This window comes from Lycorma delicatula, chromosome 8, assembly GCF_047948215.1.
Source record: "Lycorma delicatula isolate Av1 chromosome 8, ASM4794821v1, whole genome shotgun sequence".
In the NCBI taxonomy this organism is placed as follows: domain Eukaryota; kingdom Metazoa; phylum Arthropoda; class Insecta; order Hemiptera; family Fulgoridae; genus Lycorma; species Lycorma delicatula.
In genome coordinates this window covers 122,755,859-122,776,514 of record NC_134462.1, presented here as the reverse complement: position 1 = coordinate 122,776,514, position 20,656 = coordinate 122,755,859, and the positions used below count along the sequence as shown (strand labels likewise).

General features: G+C 30.5%; 1 protein-coding gene and 1 long non-coding RNA gene across 2 annotated transcripts in view; one reads left to right on the top strand and one right to left on the bottom strand.

Moving 5' to 3' along the window:
* LOC142329522 (lipase 1-like) overlaps positions 1–16,179 on the bottom strand; it is a 44,859-nt gene extending 28,680 nt beyond the window's left edge. The window contains exons 1-2 of the mRNA XM_075374196.1: positions 16,099–16,179; positions 14,319–14,493 (exon numbers count right to left, since the gene is read on the bottom strand). Coding sequence (XP_075230311.1) covers positions 14,319–14,493; positions 16,099–16,179 — 256 coding nt within the window. The remainder of the gene's footprint in view (positions 1–14,318; positions 14,494–16,098) is intronic.
* On the top strand, positions 1,450–13,778 carry LOC142328758 (uncharacterized). Its single transcript, XR_012757354.1, has 3 exons — positions 1,450–1,733; positions 3,068–3,307; positions 13,389–13,778. It is a non-coding gene; the product is annotated as an uncharacterized LOC142328758 (long non-coding RNA).
* Positions 16,180–20,656: the final 4,477 nt, after the last annotated feature.

The following is a 20,656-nucleotide window of genomic DNA, read 5'->3' as shown; positions in this document are numbered from 1 at the left end:
GAAACTGGCATTGCTCAAATTAAATGAAGTCAACTGTTTCTTCCTAGGCACATACGCACAACCATTTACCCTTGAAGCTTAGCACTTTCTGCCTTTGCTTTCTCTCTAGGATCTCAATATACACTCTACAACCTCTATAATTTTCCGGATTATCTGAATAGCAAAATTCGCAAACAGCAGGATTATTTTGGTGTTTTCTAGACAGTCAGCAGTCCTGTGTCCTTCTACACACTTCACACACCGGAAAGGTCACATACAATTATTCTTTGTATGTCTGTATTGTTGACATCTCATGCATTAGACTAGATCCTGAGCTCTTCTGGGTGTCTTGAATGTGACGCCACAGTTTGCGATGTCTCATACATAGAATATCTTGTTCTCATCAGGCTCAAGGTTCACAAAGAAAGTAGACAACGGTTCTTTCGTGATGCAATGACGGGCATTTATTATAATTTGTACCCTATGTCCTCAATCTCCAATTTCATTCTTGATGAACTCAGTCGGAATTGAATAGTAGAGGTTTCTCAGTATTACTCAAACGGCATGCTCATCCTTTCACGAAAATGTGTGTCCGATCAGCTTGATATGCATGAATGTAAATAAAGTGTCCTGTACAGTCTCAGGTTAACCATTCCTGAGATGTGTGGTTAATTGAAACCCAACCACCAAAAAATACCGGTATCCACAATCTAGTATTAAAATCTGTATAAAAGGAACTACTTTTATTAGGATTTGAAGCTTAGAACTCTCAATTTTGAAATGCTGATTTGCGATGATGAGTTCAACACTAGACAAATGAGTTTATGCCAGAATAATTTCTTAGGGTCTCTAGTATAAAATGTGTAAAACAGTAAATGAATAATTTAATGATTAAATGCCAAAGTTTATTTGGGCTTGTATAATTTTATTTTTATTAGTATTTATTTCGCACAGTAATATTTTTACACTTTTTAATTCAGTGATGGCAACTCTTTCAAATCTAAAATTGACTAATGTGATGCAGTTTTATATATTTCCTTATTACTCAGTTTTTTCTTCATTATTAATTTATAATTATCAGAAACTGAAATAAATATACATATTTTAATTACAAAGAAAATTTATTTTTTTATTTACCTATTTACAAAAAATAAGAACAAAAGTGGAAATAAGAAAATTATATACACTTTTGTAATATAACAGTTTGTTTAAATATTATATTTAATTTGTAACATTGTTTATGGGTGTAACACAGCGTGCACTTGCTTGCTGTTTGCAATTCATGTGCTTTCATATTTTTACACTCCTAATTTACTTTTAATGTATTCCATCGATAATCGATAGTATTTAAGTTTACATTTACTGTGTATCGATTTTACCTTCAGTTTTAAGTCACTAAACCTAAATTGACAGTGAAATTAACGGATTCGTTAGGTTATGTTTAACTCCCGCGAATAAAGTTTATTGAATATAACTTTTTTCTTTTTTTTAGAATTGTTTATTCTAGATATTGTGTATGTTTAATGTATGTATTGTATTTATGTACCGCTTAAGTAATGAATAATTACATGTAGTGTATGATATATAATTTGTCCTTTACTTTTATGTGCTATTTTTATTAATGATGATTCTTTTATTACTTTTTGAGAATCGAGAATTTGCCTTAAAGTTTCTGTCATTATATGGAAGTTTGATTAGAATTGTTGGCATAACTATCTGAGATGTTGATTTACAAAATTCAGTGAAATATGTTGGTATGATATATGTTTTTGTGTTTGTTCTTCTGTTATAACTATTTTCATGTGCATGCTAAACTGTGGCTCAAAATAGTAATTGAATAGTTTGGTACTTTTCAAGAAGATTCCCACAGCCTATCTGTAGTACTCAGTTGTAGTTAGTTGTTAGATGGCGTCACTGAAAGGAGAGAATAAATAAATAGTACATATTTTTTTGTTTTTAAATACATATATTGTATTGTTATATCATTAAAATAAATACAATTATGCTGTAATAATAAAATAGTAAAATAAAGTACAAAAATTTACTGTATAACTTAACAAGAACCTAGCCTGTATTTCTGCATTAAATGTGAGTCTCAGTTTACGTGTTTCATTATACCCGAAAATTATCGGGAACGTAACACCCGCGTAAATTGAAGGTACACTGTATAATAAATAAATCTAAAAGTATACATATAATCGCTAACCTTGACCAGGGAGCAAACCGAGCGTAGGTTAAGTTTGGTTAGATTATATTTATTTATTTTATAAAGTTAGATTATATTTTTAATTTATTTTTTCTTGCCATCTAACAACTGACAAACTACAGATTAAGTTACAGTTAAGCTACTGCAGATCGGTTGCTCTTCAAATAATTTCATGCTGATAAGTACCCTTTTCTAATTTATTTAATACCTCATGATTTATTGTATCAAATGCTTTTGTTAGACGAAGAAATAAATACACAGTATTCTCTTTATTAATACTTTTATTTCGTAGGTAAACACCTTAAAAACACGTTAAAAAATAATTGTAAGCAGCCATGTTATTTAAGTACTTGCTTCATGATTTTAAGATTTCTAAGTTTAGTTAATTTTATTTCACTATAGATTAAAATTTTCTCATCATTATTATTATTTATTAAATTGGTTCTTATATTATTAATAATGCATTTCATATAATGAACAAAACCAAATTTACGATTATTTTTAAAAAAATAATTAAATTCAAAATCCTACATTATAAATTATATTAACTTTTATAATTTTACTTCTATATATGGGGCAATTAAATTTTCAATTTAAAAGGTCAAGGGGGTGAGGCTGTAAAACAAGGTTACCCTCAGTATCTCGAGATTCCACCTAGTTAAGGTCTTATTTTTCTTAGGCAAATTTATTAACAATTAAAAAAAGTAATATTTCCAAGAAAACATTTTTGCAAAATCATATCCCCACCCCAAAAAATGCTCTAAATAAATTTATGTCTAAGTGAGTATAGTGTGTCATTAGTACTCCCTCCCACCAAAAGGAGCCCTAGTGTAGCACTGACATACAGTTGCTGTTGTTGTTTTCTTTCTTTTTCTGTTTTAGCCTCCAGAACCACAGTAAGGTATTACTTAGAGGATATGAGGATGACATGTACGAATGTAAATGAAGTGCAGTCTTGTAAAGTCTCAGGTCATTCCTCAGATGTTTGGTTAATTGAAACTCAACCACCAAAGAACATCGGTATCCACGATCTAGTATTCAAATCTCTATAAAAGTAATGCCTTTACTAGTATTTGAACCTTAGAATTCTCGACTGCTGTAGTCGCCTGCTGTAACTCACAGGTGAGCGGTAAAATTAAATAAGTGAATAATATTTAAAGTGTAAAAAAGTATTTAAAATGGCCACTAGTACCGCCTTACCCACAAAAATTAAATACATTATGTTTGTGCGCTTTAGTTAGAATCATTGAATTAAATAAGCAAAAAATATTACATTTAAATAAAATTATAAATATTTTTAATTAAGTTGTGTGTGTAAGCCATGCATAAAAAAAAGCCGTGCGATGGGAAAGTCCAACAACTGTTATCAGTTTTTTTTATATAAACTTAGTAATTTAAAAAAATAATAAAGAACTTTTCAAGGAATAGATTTCTTTCAATAAAGGATAAAATTATATTAAAGTTTGAAATATTTCACAATAGCAAATGTAAAACAAATTAAGATTTTTTTTTTTTTTATTGTTACTTCTATTTAAATATTACTTTTTTTAGTATCTATCATTACTGTTCTTATCACAAATATAAAATAAAAATAAAAATGTTATATACATATATAATTACAATCCCTTCTGTGTATGTTGCAATCTGTTACACTAATAAACAATAACCAACACCATCATAGCCCAATGAGATGAGGTGTAGTCTTATACAGACTCAGGCTGACCATTACTGAGTTATGTGATTAATTTAACCCCAACCATCAAAGTACACAAGTATCCACTGTCTAATATTTAAATTTGTATAAAAGCAATTAATTTTTACTCAGATTAGAACCTCAGAACCTTCAACTTCAAAAATAATTTGTTGAACAATTGTTTTTGCAACAAGTTTACCACTGGACCAGCCCAATGGGCCGAAATTCATATAACATTGAAAATTTCATGTTAACCAGCCCTTTTAAAATAATTGTTTAATTATACGTATTAATAATTTTGCTCAAATCAATATTTATAGCTTATGATGATGAACAATTCTTGTGAGACTTATCTGAAATTTTTCCTGGAATGTTTTAGTAATAGTAATTTATATTAATAGACTGTAATTATAATCTTTTAATTTGTTACTATTGGCATGTACAACAGGAAAGCCAAACTAATTAAAGTTGGATGACTTACAAATAATCATTTTATGAACACTTTTTTTGCCATTGACAGAGTAGGAAGCAGCCTTATAGAAAGCCTAAAATCTCTTGAATCATTTTTCAGTATTAGAAATTGTTAAAATATTAGCTTCTTTCCATCGACTTAAGTATTGTGAAGTTGTATTTAATCATATGATATAATGATGTAACAGATGCCTTAGTATTTGAAGGATTGTTAAATACCAAAGAGGATTGTTAAGATTTATTTTTTCAGTATTATATACATTTTGTATTTCATTCCATTTTCTATTTCATTTATCGACTTGTTCCATGAGTAATAACTGTAGAAAAGGGTACCATTAGGTTAACCCTTTTGAAAGTAGGTATTCATTAGTCTCATACTCCATCATTTTATCCATTGCAGGTAGAAAGCATAAAATTAATTGGGAAATTAAATATTTTTTAAATCTTTTGTTACAAAATATTCCATTATTTAAAAAACAAATTTCATATATAGTAAAACTTCATTAAATTTAATTAATGTACATTAAACTAAAAATAACAATAAAAATTTATTTTACACTAACTTATAATTTAATTTGATGACTTAACAGTTAATTTTATTTATATTTTTAACAAAGCTTGCGCTATAAATTTACTAATATTGATGACTTTCACGACTCAGTTTTGTAATTCTGATGTTATCAGAACTACAAAAATTCATTCATTTATTATAGTCAACAATACTTTCATTCTCCATTAATTTATTTTCCGTGCCAATCATCTAACTTTGACATTCCAGTTTTAATTTTCCTTTAGAGTTTTCATTTTTTATATATTACTCGATTATCAAGTCAAAATATCTATCTGATATCTTAATTTATTGCAGTAAAGTTAGTTCCTGTCATTAAAAGATTCTGCAATAAATTTATCTCCCTTCCTGCTATTCATAAGATCTCATCATTTTAAATTTTGTTAACTCACTTTATTTTCTCCAAACTTCTGTAACAAGACATTTCAAATGCTTTGTTTTTTTTTTTTTTTGTCCTGTTTTGTGTATTTCTGTACTATATTTGCTGTTACACAACTGTTTTCAACAATTTCTGGTTAATTCTTAAATCAGTATTTGATTCTAACAGAATTTCTGTAAGGTACCCTTGATGAATAAGCCTGCTTTTAATATCTACTGTATGTAATCATCCTTTGAAATTTTACTAGCTAAATAACTAAATTCTGCAAATTTTTGTGTTCCTTTTTCTTCATATTTAATTCCACATTACTTTCCTTTTTGTAGTAATTCATTATCTTTGTTTTAAACATAATTAATTTCAAAGTGAACTTCTGAATGTCAGTAGTTTAGTAATAAACCAATATTCCCATTTAATATTTCCATTAACTAATATTTGGTTTTTGAAAATAACACAATCACCAGACCATAGCATCTTTATTTTTATTAGATAGTAATTCAATCTTTGATTGTGTCTTTTAATTCCTGTTTTGCTTCTTGCTTATAGAACTTCAAAAGCAACTGGAAGAGATTCATACTTGTCTTAGTGTGCTATTTGATTCTTGTACTAAGTCTGTTTGTATCCCACTCATTTATTTTCATTCTCTTAACTTTTAAATTTCAACCTATGCTTCATCATTACTTAATCCTAATCAAAATCAGTGTTTATACCTGGATGTGCTTTGCAGTCCAAAATAAGGTTTTAATATCAATGCAACCATAATATAATATAATACTCAATTTCATATATTTAGACACCTCCTAGTTATATCCATATGTAACATTTTCATTCATAATTTAAAAAAAATAGTTTTTGCAGTCATTAATTCATACCTAGTGAGAAATTATAAAAGACTAGTTCTTCATTCATTTACTTTCACCTACCCGATAATCTTCAATTATTTCTCATTTTCTCTCCTACTCCAGTAGTACAAATTGTCTCCTACTACATATTTTTCATCAGTGTCTTCACAGCTCTTCATCTTCGATGAAATGGTCGTCATTAAATCTCTATAACTGCTATAAACTCAGCCTTTGAATCTATCTTTATTAAAACAATACTTTCAGTATAATTTTCTGACCAAAAATTTGTTTGTCTTTCCACTTCAACATTTTTTTTAATTTTTCTGTTTTGCCTCTGGAAGCACCGTCAGGTATTACTTCAGAGGATGAATTAGCATGATATGTATGAGTGTAAGTAAAGTGTAGTCTTGTACAGTTTCAGATCAACCGCTAGACCAACCCGATGGCTTTCCACTTAATTTCTTTTTTTTAATCGATGTTGCGAAGAACATACATACATACCCCCCACACAAGTGGGGGAGTGTTGGACTCTCACGGGTTTGACTAGATGTTGCTAAGAGCCTATGTGTGCTCGCACCCTACTTACTAAAACTCCTACTTCACCATTCCTCTCCACCCGGGACTGGTTTTGCATTTAAGTATAGCACAACCCTACGGGTGTCAGAGCAGGGATGTCACAGCTTCATTACCGCCGCCCACCCTCGCAAGCACGGACAGACGATGACTCTACTGAGGGCTATCCTTCAACCCTCCCTGCCACCAATAATTGACTTCTTCTTAGTTCACCGGATTACTTCTCAGACTATTTTATCTTCTAATTCACTAATTAACTGTGTATTTTAACCAACAAGCTAGACAACTGAAAAACTGACTACTCACCTTGAATTATACTCACGTATTACATATATTGCCAACTCTTCGTCTTGGAGCACTGGTGTTTCGCGTCGCGAGCTCAGGGGTTACCGGAGTCCTTCGCTTCAGCGTCACGGCCCATCCGTCTGAACACGAACTAATTTTGACTCCACAAGGGGCTGTCTTTCACCCCCTCGCTTCTTCTTCTTCTTCTTTTTTATTCAACACCTTGTTCACATAATTAGCAACGACGTTAAATTTGTCTGCTCCCATTAACATCACTTGCACCACGTTATCCACTCTAAGCTGACCCGTAACTGCCTCGCATTCTCTGCGCTTGTTATCCCTACAGCACTCGAAGAAGACGTGTTCAGAATACACACATTCAGGGCTGTCAGCAATATTTCTCGTGTGGAGGTAAGCCCTGAAAGACCAGTGGCCGGTGAGGAATTAGGTTAGCCAAAATTCCAGCTCACCGAACCCCTTTCCCAGCCACGGTCTGTTCTCGCCTAATCAGCCTTCTTGTCCATTGGCCTTTACTCGAGTCGCTCCACCTGTCTCGCCGCAGAATATGCCGCTCTGGCCACCACATTACCTTGTCTAGCAGTATCTCTACTTATTAAACACTTCCTTCTATTTGCCTGTTGCAATCTCCTTCTTGCCGACCACGTTTTTTCCTCAGGATCTCCAAGTCTGAGTCCCACCAGTATGCGTGACGTCTATCTGGAACCGTTACCATTACTTTCGCCTTACGCACTCCTCTTTAACGAATTCTACTAACTATTTAGGATCGGTGACATTTGTTAGCATTTCCTCTACTGTTTCCGCAAACCTAATACACCTTCTTTTGGAGGTCATTATTTTTTCTAGTTTATTAAAGTACGGTCTTGTCATTATTTCATAACCTATTAAGGAATGATCCGATAGTTTTCTCGTCCACTATTCGCCGGTTATGAACCGTTGCCAATTGTTCTTCCGAAATAAACGTCAAGTCTATCACAGAACTCGCTTCTCTTCGCCAAAATGTAGGCTCATACGTGTTTACACATGTTAGTCCCCCGGCACTGGCTTTATGAGCCGAATATTGGCTTCTTACATTTCTAACAGTCCCCGTAAATTCAGGTGATTCTGCATTAAAGTCACCCGATAGAAGAATTTTCTTGCCTCTAAAACTCAGTGCTTTCTCATCTAGTTCTTCAAGAAATTCAATAAAGTCTCCAATGTCGACGTTCGGCGAGTGGTACGCCGCAAAGTTCACTACATCTCCCAGGTCCGTCCACACAAATCCGTGACCAGCTCCACATCTCCCGACTAGAGTTCCTATTGTAGGAAAACCTATCGCCGCCACCCCAGTCGCATCTGTTATCCATCTTGGATTGCTGACGACCGCTATGTTCGGTTCTGTTGTGATGACCACGTCAGTGACCTACCAACATAACGTCCACTTCCACTTCAACTTACCGATTCCTTCCTTTACTCAATCCATTTATTACTTTAAATTACTTGGCCGATCAGATTTAAATCCTGTTAACAATCCGTAATTCATCTTAAAAGATTTCCTGGTTCTTATATTCTCTTATCACATCTTTTCAGTGGTCCTCATTTGGAGATCTGATTACGGGACTATTTTATCTCTGGTATATTTTACCCGAGAGGAAATATCATATCGAGTTATTAAAAAAAAATAAAAGGAATGAAGAAAAACATTTACTCGGAATACGTGTTTGTAATTTTTCATTACAACTGAAATATTAAGAAGTCAAAGAATAGACAAAAAACATAAAAGATTAATTAAAGCCTACCAAATTAACAGCTGTGAGAATAAATGATTCTTGAACAGAGTGGTGTGATCTAGGAAGAGAAGCAAGTTAGGGATACTGACCATGTTTAATATAATGTTGAAAGTACGAGAAAAAATGCTGTAGCAGAAGACTGAGGAAGAAGCAAAGCAAATTTCATAAGGTTTGCAGATGGTATAGATGAAGCACAGAATATTCAATAGGTGGTAGTTGTTATTCATAGATTAAGGAAGAATTAAATTTTTAAAACAGTCAGGATCTTAGATTTAGTGTTAGCATAAGATTGTAAAAGTAAAATCGAAAGAAAGCTGAATAGGAATTTGCTAAGGAAGCACTTAAAAAAAAAGAGTTATGTTATAAGACAAGAGTTAGACTTGAAGAAGCGTTATGTGAAATGTTATGTTATGTCATGTTTATTCCTGAATAGATATGAAACATGGAAACAAGGAAAAAGAGAAAGAGAAAAAGGCCATTTGAAATGCGGGCGTTTTAAATTAACTAAAACCTTCGATTAAAATGTAATTTCCAATTCTTATTTCAATTAGCGTTTATAAAGATGAAAGCGGATAAAGTGATGATTTATTACTTATCCAGCTAATACAGCCGGAAAGCTATATTAAAGTAGAAAGTATTGTAATCATGTAAAAAATGGGATTTCGGGTTTTTTTGCAAACCTTTACATTTTAGGTTTTCATCTAAACAAAAAAAAAAAAGTATATGTATGTGCGAACATGTGTGTGTCGCACTGTTTTTGCTTTATATTTCAAGATTGTTCACGCCGATTTTCTTCAAATGCGGCTCAAATATTTCTATATATGGAGCATTGATTGTATTAATTCTTTTTTCAAAATTTGTTAAGAAGATGACGGGATATTGCGAAAAAGCCAGTTCATTACCTACATTGCAAATATAAATAAATAATCCAATTTTTTTTTCTAATAATCAATCCCCAGCTCATAAAATTGAAATATATGTTTTTTTATTCTTTTCAAGATAGGGAATCTTGGAGAGCTGCATCAAACCAGTCAAATGACAAGACAAAAAAAAAATTATTCTTTTGCTCTATCTTCCTTTCGTTTAAATATTTTTCAAGATTTTTTTTGAAAGTTTATAATTCTGTATAAAGCTATCAAGAAATATCTAAAAAAATTTTAAATTGTAGACCGTAGTCCTAAAATACCGAAAAGTTTTTTGGTGATTCTATCCTCTATTGAAGGCGGTGTTAGATTAAGAAAAACCTTTACTTGAGCAAATTTGTTAAAGTTTACCTATTTATGAATATTTTTAGAAAAACGTTTCTTAAATTTTATTCCCCACCTCTGAATCAATATAATTTTTTTTCGTCTCTTACCTTTTAATTTTCATTATTAAAAAAAAGGTTGATTTTCTTCATCACTTAAAGGGCTATTAAAATTAAAGTAGCTTTGGCAGCTACATTATATTCCGTTCCAAAATGACAAGCAATTTTGTTCATTACTTTCATAAAAGTTATACTTTATTCTTTCAAGATTTTTAAACGATTTTTTTTAAAATTATATGTTTTTTTAGGGATCGCTTTATAAATAAACCCTTTTATTCGAAATTTGGGAATATTGATGCATAAATTTTTTGATAATCATGACTTGACCGACATCAAGCAGAGTTGTTAAAGACATACTCGTACAATACCATGTTCAGCCTTTTTTTAATTCATTATCGGAAAACGGTGAAAAAGTTTTTTTTAACCCGTTGCAGAATAAAGTGGTTTAAAGTCGTGTAGTCGTCTTTGATTATTGATTTGCATGCGCGCAGTATGTTACGACAAAACTGATTAAGATAGAGCTATGATCTAGCAAATTGAATCCGATATTTAAATTGCTCGTCTATTTTCAATACATGTCATGAAAAAAAGAAATTGTTGGTTTTTTCCTCTACTTTCATAAAACAAATTGTAATAGTTACCCACGAGCAGTATTGATATAATTTAATAGTTAAAGTGTAATTTAGGGTGTATTTTTTTGTAATTTGGTATTTGTTATTAAGATCTCACGTGTACGTGTATAATTTAAATTACAAGTTCTTAATTTACTAATGCGTGTAACTTATTCGTACTTTGTACGTATGATATTAGTATTTATTGTTTAAATTGAATCTCAAGAACCGCTTTACCGATTTTTAACAATTACAAATTATTAACTAATTTTAATAGCCTATTACTACATATAATAGAGTCTATTACTCTTTCACGCAAAAAAAAAGCTTAACCGATCGAGCTGAAATTTTAGATAAAAAATTTTAATTAAAATTTACCTAAATTTAAATTTCGCTGAAATTTTTGCATAGTTTTTATACCTAGAAAGAAAATGAACCATTGCCGTTAGGAAACGTTTCACCTTTTCATGATGTGGCCGTTTTATTGGCTTGCAGTAACAGCCGAATTATATTCCTCGCCGATATTCGGCTTTACTGTGGTCAAACCGTTTTTTAAATCGCATTCGGATACCGCTTGCGGTATATTAAATTAAATTTTCTACAAAAAAATCTCTTGTGTTTTTCAATATTTCTTTCGGTTATCGAGAAAAGTACCTTTAAAGGTGCGACGATGCCACTATTACTGTACGTGCGACGCGACAGGCTGCACCGGCCTCCAGTTATTTGACTAAAAAAAAAAATGAAAAACGAATTACGATCATCCGTTCGTGGTGTGCGTTTGTCGGGCAACGTTAAGAACTGTGAAAAATACTTTTTTACCGGTTTATTCGTTAAATCTCCTGGAGGCTTTTGAATATATTCATTAAATTTCAATTAAACTCGATCTAAGTCTCTACTAATAGAAAAAAAGAACTATTTTTCACGTTTATTTCGATGCGTTAAAATATTTTATTCCCGATTTTTATTTTAAATTTTTTTACGCTCATCGAGACCGATTGTAAAATTATAGTTAAATTCATAAATCTTCGACTGAAATCTCAGTACCAGTATTTTTTTACTCTTGTAAGATAAAAAGTCTATTTAACATAACACTCATACCGATCGATAATAGTGCATTTAATATCCTCACGTCCGATCAACAAAAAAATTATCAACTATTCCTCAACCTAAAAGCCGGGAGTTATGTACTCATATGAACTGCTGAGTGCAAGTAATTAAAACAAAATTATCACGAAATAGGCTTACGATACTTAAAATGAGTCAAGGCTAAATTACGCGTAAACTCTCACTTTGCAGACGACTACTTCTGTAAGTGTACTATGTGCGAAACAGATAATTGCATTTTTGAACTGAATCTGTGTGTCAGACACAGTAGTGTCTTTAGAGAAAGCAAAAATCCTGAGTTAAATTTCTTAATTTTACATATCTTATTAGATTAGAGTAGACAACATATGTTTTTTATCTTTTGGAATGTAACTTAAAAACATGTTGTTCGGGAATAACTAAGTTTGAATTAAATTCAGACTAAAAAGTGTGTGTGAGTGTGTGTGTATGAACTTACATAAAAAAATTATTTATGTTATCTAATTTAAATTTTTGTTCTTTACCTCTTTTTCTACAGTACTAATGGTTTTAAAAAATAATAGTTGTGGTAATTTAACCTAATTTTTATTTCTTATTGACACAACATTAAGAATGCCATAACTTGAGGAGTCTTCAGGTCATTAAAATAAGAAAAAGGTTTCAAGAAACATTTATTCAATGCATTTCTTTTTCATATCTACTATATTTTTTTTAACACACCTCAAGAAGAGATTGAAATATTCTTTAAAATTATAATTCCTGTAATTTCAAAATAGTGGCCATTTTAATTTTTGGTCATTAATATCTTGATAATAGATTGTTACCCCATTCAAATCTGAAACACTTTATATTATTCTGAATTAAAATAACATTTAAACTATTCAAGTACGATGATAAACAATTGAGATAAGACATTTATTGCTAAAATTCACTTCCCTAAGTTATACCATTTGTATAATACATATTTCAGTAGTCGATTATATTTGTTAGAAATTTCAGTAGTCTATTTGTAGGTTTGTGTTGATTGTGCTAGTAATAAGGATTATTAAATTACATTTATTTAAGAGAAATTACTAATTATCTTGCTAAAGAAAAACAAATTTCAAAGTACTTAACAGCAGGTAATGGTAAAGATATACATAATTGGGCAGCTTTTGCACTTTGCTGCAGGATTCATGTAAAAGTTTAGTTAACATTATTTGTTTACTCGTATTATCAGTTTACCTTGATCTCTGGGAATTCAGTTAACAAGACGATTTAGGAATGTCGGTTTCAAACTGGATAAGACCATATTTTCATTTTGTAGTTCGGTTAGTACTCTGTTTTGATGAGGTAAATTATCAGCTAAGCACTGTACACCATTAGGAGCATATTACATTTACAAAGGCTATCTTGAAAGTAATAACCGTTCTTAGATTTTTCTTGGAAAAGTTGGCACAACTGCACTACTCAAGATCATCTTGTTTATTGACATTGTATATTACACTTTGTAACTTACTACACCTTGCAATATAGTGCAAGTTATAAAATTTTTAAACGATTATGATAATCAACCTTGCTGCCAACTGTGTAATTCAGGCAGTGAATTTTTTCTTTTTTGTTTTTCAGGATGAAAAACACTTTTGTGTTATCGCTTGGGTGATGTCTTTTTTGTGCTTTCAAATAAATTTTGCTAGTTAGTATAAGAAATAATGATTATTCCATAAGCCTATTACAAAACACTCAAGAAGTCACACACCATTATCGAAAATTGGTAATGCAGATATTGGAGAAAGATATTATTTTACTATTATGTTCATCCATATTCTCCACTACTAACTTGAAGTTTGCTGAGAAAATTAGAAATGGTACTATTTAATTCTACCTGTAGTTCAAATTTAGCTCTAAGTGATTTTTACTCTTTTTAGAAGGTTGAAGGAGTGTTTGAATGAAATCATGAGTGATGAAGAATTGATAGAAGCTGTCTTATTAATGTTTAAATGAGCTGTCACCAAAGCAATACGGTAAGGTTACTTTGAAACTTATATAGTGCTATAATGTATCAATGCAAAGAATTAGAGTAACAAACATAGTTTTAATAAAGATTTTTTTAATTTTTATGTTTTTATATTAAAAATAATTAAATGGGGTTTACTTTCATGATAGCCCTTAATTTTTTTTTTTTTTTATAAATTTTCTAAATTTCTTGTAGTTTTTTTTATTTTAGCAGAAGACTAATATACCAGATTGAAGATAATTTAAACAATATGAAAAAAAAATTGTTTTTAATAATAATAATAATATTTTTTGTTCAAATTCCAGTCCATTTTAGTTAAAAATTTTCCCAGTTCTTTACAAACTTAGCCTAAAAAGACTTGTCTGAGATTTTTACCCAGATCCTATTAAAATTATAGTATACTATTATTAAAACCATGAATTTTATGATTAAATACCCTTTTATTTGTATAGATTATCTTTATAGATTATTATGAAAAAATAAACAAATATATTGATATTATTATTATGATATATAATTATTTTGTAATTTAAAATAAATACCTAAATCCTTCTGTTGTCCTCGTAATAACCAAGCATCAGAAGCGATGAATAATCCATGATTTATAAGTACTGGCATTCCTTTACCACGTATTCTAGTTACTGTTATAAGAAAACCATCCTCAGCTTCCACAAGGTGATTTTCACATTCGAAGCCTTCATTTCTAATTAGTTCACTCTAAAACAGAAATATATAACAGATTTTAATTTATTTAATTTAACATTTTATATATTCATTAAAAAAAACTCACTGAAAAGATGATTTCATGGAGTAAAATAAACTTTAAATAAACCTATTTCAAAAATGTTCTAAATATTAAAAATCACTACTACTCAATTCTTACTATCACTCAAAAAGATTTTTTTGAGTTGGTGTGAAATTAACTAACACTAATTAACCCTTAATTTGGTTCTACTCAAAAAAATAAAATTTTAAGAAGTGAAATTGGTTCCTAATTTTTCAAGGTTATTGTTTTATGTTTATTTTAAATATTATAGTTTCATTTTTATTCATACTATGTGGAGCCATAACCAAAAACATTTTCCTGTAAAAAAACCCTTTGCTAGATACACAGAAATTGGCAATGGTGTCTTTATAAAAATAAGAAAAGGAATGCAAAGACATAATGCAAATGAACATGGGCCTGGCTTGTCTGGAACGGAAGCATATTTATTATACCATGTGTTTCAAAATGAATGTTGGAGTTTTAAAGTTATGTAATACTTAAAGTTTCACTGACATTGATAAATTATACATGAAATGAAAGAGCAACTCTAACAATTTTTCCTATATGTTCAATGTGAGCACCATTCATCACATGGCACACATCCAGCCAATAGGAGAGTTCATCCCATACTTTTATCAGCAAGTCTGGAGTAATTTACGTGATACCTGCTTCAATTCTGTATCTCTAGTTGTGTAGGTCAGCTGGTAACAATGGCACATACACTTGATCCTTTATAAACACCCAAAGAAAAAAAAATCACATGGGTCAGATCAGACTAATGCGGAGGCCATGGCAAACAAGCCCTGTCATCTACAGCGTTAGGCCAGTGAAGAGGTGCACCATCTTGTTGCCAAACAAAGCTCTGTGGCTCATATTGCAATTGAGGAAAGAGCCATAGTTATAGCACATTAAGATAGTTCATTCCAAACACACTTGCTTCTGTGAAAAAGAATAGCTCGTAAACATGCCATCAAGATATGGTACAAAAAACAGTCAGTTTTGGGGAGTCTGCATTCACACTCCAATATTTCATGAGGATTTTCTGATTCCCAGTTATGCACATTATGAGTGTTTACGTGTAGATGAGATAATTACAGACTCGCACTTTACAAACTGCAAAACACAGAATGCTTTCTCTTGGCGGGTTGCCAACTTTGCTACTAGCGCTTTCAAGCGTAAAATACGAATCAAATTTTGCCTTCATGTAGTCCTCAAACAGATATCCTCACATCCAACCCCTAGCATGATTCCTTCAAACAAAGTAACTGAGACCGCGGAAGCAAAGACCCCCATGCCTAGTGCAAATTTGACAACACCGTTCGTGACTGTGAATGCCTCAGAAAACTAATGAGTTTAAAGTTAAGTCAGTGCTACATTCATACTAGTCAAAATTGTGTTTTACACAACATAGAAATTCAGACCTACATCCAAAGAAGGACCGGACCAATTTAGGTCACCTAACAAGGGGAACACAACCTCATTCCGGTCCATGCAGGAGTCAGGGACAAACCCCACATCACAACCCGGTCCCATCATGTTGTCTCATGTGGCATTACCAAATCACGATCAGGTGATTTGCCACTGATTTCTCGCCACTGGTGGAGAGAAGCCACACCCCCAATCTCATGGGCTACCATACTCCGGCAGCGCAGCCACCCCCACCAATAAGAACTCCAAATCGAATCACAAACAATACCAATATAACCGTGGCGCGATGCCAATGCGCCTACCTCCAACCAATCCAATGCCTAAGCCAGAACTCTAGCCCCCCAGGATCCTACCACAATCGAGTACCTCGATTAAACTCCCTCTGCAGACCTACATATCTCAAAGGCATGAAGAAAACCAGCTACTATAGACCATTCCTCGCAGATCATTTAGTTGGTGCGGAAATCCAGAAATGAATGTATTCTCTTAAGTTCCCTAACTTGTTAGATCTGAATATAAACAAAAAAATAAATAAGTAAATATTGAAAAAAACATATAGTTATAAATAAGAACCCTCTCTAATTTTTTTATAGCCAATTGAAAATTAATTTAAACTACGATCCATTTTGACAATATCAGTACAGTATTTTTTTGTGGGTTTTTTTTTCATTATTTAAACTGTGAATGTTTTTGAAGCGTCATTAAAAATAGAGATGAACCTGATGGTTTGCCTGGTTCAGTTAGTATTTTTGTTGCATATGAAGTAATTCTGTTATGTTATGGCTTGTGTTAGGCTATGATTTCAGTTATGTATATGGTGGGGGTGATGTTTTGTTTCTTAGCACTTCATGGAGCTTATTGATGTTACACTCATACTGATGTCTTCTACTTTAGTGGAGCCAATGTTATTGTAAAAATTGGCTACATCAAAATACAGTTGTGGAGAAGTGTTAGCTTTCATTTTGTCAATAAATTCTTGAAGAAAGTTAGTTGAAAAAGGTACTCTACTGTGCTAATTAGTTCCAAAAAGTCCTATAATAGTTTCTTCTGATCTTGATCAAAGATTAGCTGCAATACATTACTTAAAACTTGGTCAGCAATAGATTCCTTAAAATCTCATTGTATGAATGAATTTTATCACCTGTTTTACTTTTTTAAACATTTTTATTTAAACCAGTTCCTTTTTTTTCAAATACTCTCAAAGATTTTCAAGACAGTCCAGCTGATTATATCTTTGTAAGTTTTGAATTCATTAACTTAAAATAGATTTAAATCATTCTGGGAAACTTTCACAAATATAATTCTATTTTTCATATGTTAACTTATTTTGAACAGTTATAGAAGACATAAATCATATGAGTCATATTGAACACTACATTTTTTCTTGCACAAACATCACATTGCCATCAAATACCAAATTGTTAGAAAATATACTTAACAGTTAATATTTGGTATTGAATCATGATCATTTCCCTTCACTACAATTAAAAATTTCTTTCCTAGTTCCTTTAAATAGAGATTTATTAAATCGTTGTATGTTGCAGTTATTGATGGTAACGCTGTATTTTTTTGGCTTCCTCCTTCCCATAAACATTTATTCATCTCTATAAAAATTGTTTCACTTTACAAGATACTTTTATTTGCCTAGGTTAAGTCACATTTTTTAATAATAATAATAATCCAAACTTGAATTTTTAAATTAAACAATTTTGAAATTACAAAAAATTAGTTACCAAATTGCTGCTATATTTTTCCATGTTATTTGTAAAAGTAATTTATTATTTTGTTATTTTTAATTAAAATCAATGTTATAGAAGGGATAAAAAGGAATAAATGCAAAAAAAAGGAGTAAATACAAAAAAAAAACTTACATGGAATATAGTTAAACAATCAAAATTAATAATAAATAAATAAACCCAAACCATGCATATAAACAAATGTAAAAGTACTTTTTTACATGGTAAATTAGATTTTTGTAGACATTTAAAAGGATTCTTGAGTATTTATTCATAGATTTTGTTTAAAAACTGTTTAGTGTAGCTAATTATTTTTTACTTTTTCTTAAAGGGATTGAAAACAAAAATAAAAAATTAAATAAATTTAATTTTAATTAATTATCATGCATCAATAACACAAGAAAAATATCTATAAAGTTAACAAAAAGAAATTATTAGTTGAAAATATGAAGCTTTTGTGTATAACTAATTAATCTTGTTGGCCCACACTCTTTGATATTAGAAAAAGGTTTCTACTTACTAAACTTAGAGAAATAATTACATGTTACATAATTACATGTTACATGGGCCAGAGAAATGCATTAAATAATTTTATAGATCCCAGCAAAGAAATATACATTAATGAGACTTATTAAAAAGGTAAAAAAGCGTTTTTATAGTTGCGAACTGGCAAAAAAATACTTCTGAGTAGATACACAGCATAAAATAACATAAAAAACTTGACCCCAATTTCTGGTGTGTGTGAGGGTGGAGGGGGATTTAAATATTTTACAGGAAGGAAATACTGTATACAGTTCCTAAACTTCCTTCAGTATATGAAAGGAAATCCTCTGCTTATTCAATCAAATTTTTATTTATCAATCTGATGATGATGTGTGTGTGTGTGTGTGTGTGTGTGTGTGTGTGTGTGTGTACAGTATTTTGATTCTTTTTTTTTACAGATTAAGGTAATTAATTAAGAAAGTAAATGCATTTTTTAAAGTTTTAATCAGAATATAATGTGTGATACATGTTATAGTAAATCCTAGCAAGGAAATAATACTACAGTTCATTAAAACTGCAAAAAGAAGCAGTAAACTCCTCTTGTTAAAAACCAGGACAAATCATGGTAAATGAATGAATTACATGATAATCTACGAATATCTGATTGAACTGTAGATATCTTAATCATTTTTTCATGAAATAATACTGTATTTTAGCTATGTTACTAGATTTGAGAAGGAAGGAGGAAGGACGTTTTTAAACTAGAACCAAAACAATAACAAATTTTGGTCAGCAGATTTGAGGAACCAACATTTAACTGGTATGGTTAATCCTCAATCTGTCGACTTTCGTAAATTGATTGGAAGATTATTTTGATCACTAGGAAACTGATTAAATATAGAAATTGGAACATAATTTTCATTAGCCAAAGTTTTATGATATGTAATGGAAAAATAGTAGTGTATCTGCTTTGACACAAATGTTATTTTTTTTAAAAATAAATAATTTAGTTTTTTTTAAGAAAACATTTTTTATTTATAAATATTAACTTATGGAATTGTCAGAAAAACTTTTTATTAAAAATCAGTATACTTGAATCATATTTACCAAAAAAAGTAGGTAATGTTGAGCTTTCAATATCAGCACTAAAAAAAAAAAATTTTAGTATAAAACAATATTTAAGTTGAAGATAAGAGATTTTTCTAGACAATTTAAAACCTCTTTATGTATATTATTAGTGCCGCAATAAGATTTTATTTGTAAAAAGTAAATCATTCATTTTTAATGTAGGTTGAGTTACTAAGATAATAAAAAAGTGAATTAAATAAAAATATAACAATTATGAAGCAGTTAATTGAAAAATATTTTCGAGTCTGCTACATACATTTAAATGAGATTGCAAAAAATCCAGATTTACTTTAAAAACATAGATGGAAAGTTTATACTATTTTTATACGATAAAAATTTTATTTAATTAAAAAAATGTGTCAGATGATCGTTTAGATAGTCAGATAATTTGTAAAAAAAAGGAAGTATAACAAGATCCATTCTCACTGGCTTAAGTATGATAATATTAATGTTAAAATGATATTGTTCCCCGGTTTGACGTGAAAGGATTTTTTTTATCGAGTAATGTAGCACATAATAAGTAAAGAATGTATTCATTTGCAGATAACAGTAATTGATAATCAGTTGTAAAAATGTGTAGACAGACCAAGAGAGTACTTCATTAGGAGAGTTTGTCAAGGCCTATCTTATTTCCTTTTGTTTATTATTTAGCAATATGAATTTAAATTACAGTATTAAACTGGCTGTTACAAGGTTACTTCTACATCAAATATATTTATTGTTTGCAATTTTTTTATCGCAAACTTTTGTATATTTTTTTTAGAAATAATTAAAACCGTATTAAATTCGATTTTATGTTAATACAGTTTTTAAGTGAAAATAATAACTAATACATGTTAATTATAATTGTTAATGTGTATTTAAGTAATGCAAAATAACTTGGCTATAATACATTAAATGTTAAATTTACCCGATGAAGCTGTAGAAGGGTTAATAGGTGCACAAATGAAATCAACAACTGTTTTATTTACTGTACCTCAATGACTGCACTAAAACACCGCTTGAGCTAACACAATACTGAATACTCAAAACAACATTCTGAACTTGTTGGCATTGCATATTACCTTTGTTGCAAATGCCAGATTGATAAAAATTTATTAGAATGTAATACTGTATGTTTGGAAAGTCACTGTGCAGTATGCTTTAGAATTATGTGGTGCATTCTATTCTTTCAGCATTACGTTGGTTGGTCCGTGGGTTCATTGGGCATTATTCAGTAATCAATCAAGACGTCAGTTGTTGAGTTGTGATTGAACATGCTTCATGTTGTTTTGCTTATTGGAATCAATAGTTGTGAAAACATAATGATTCTTTTAGTATAGGAACCCATTTTTGTCAG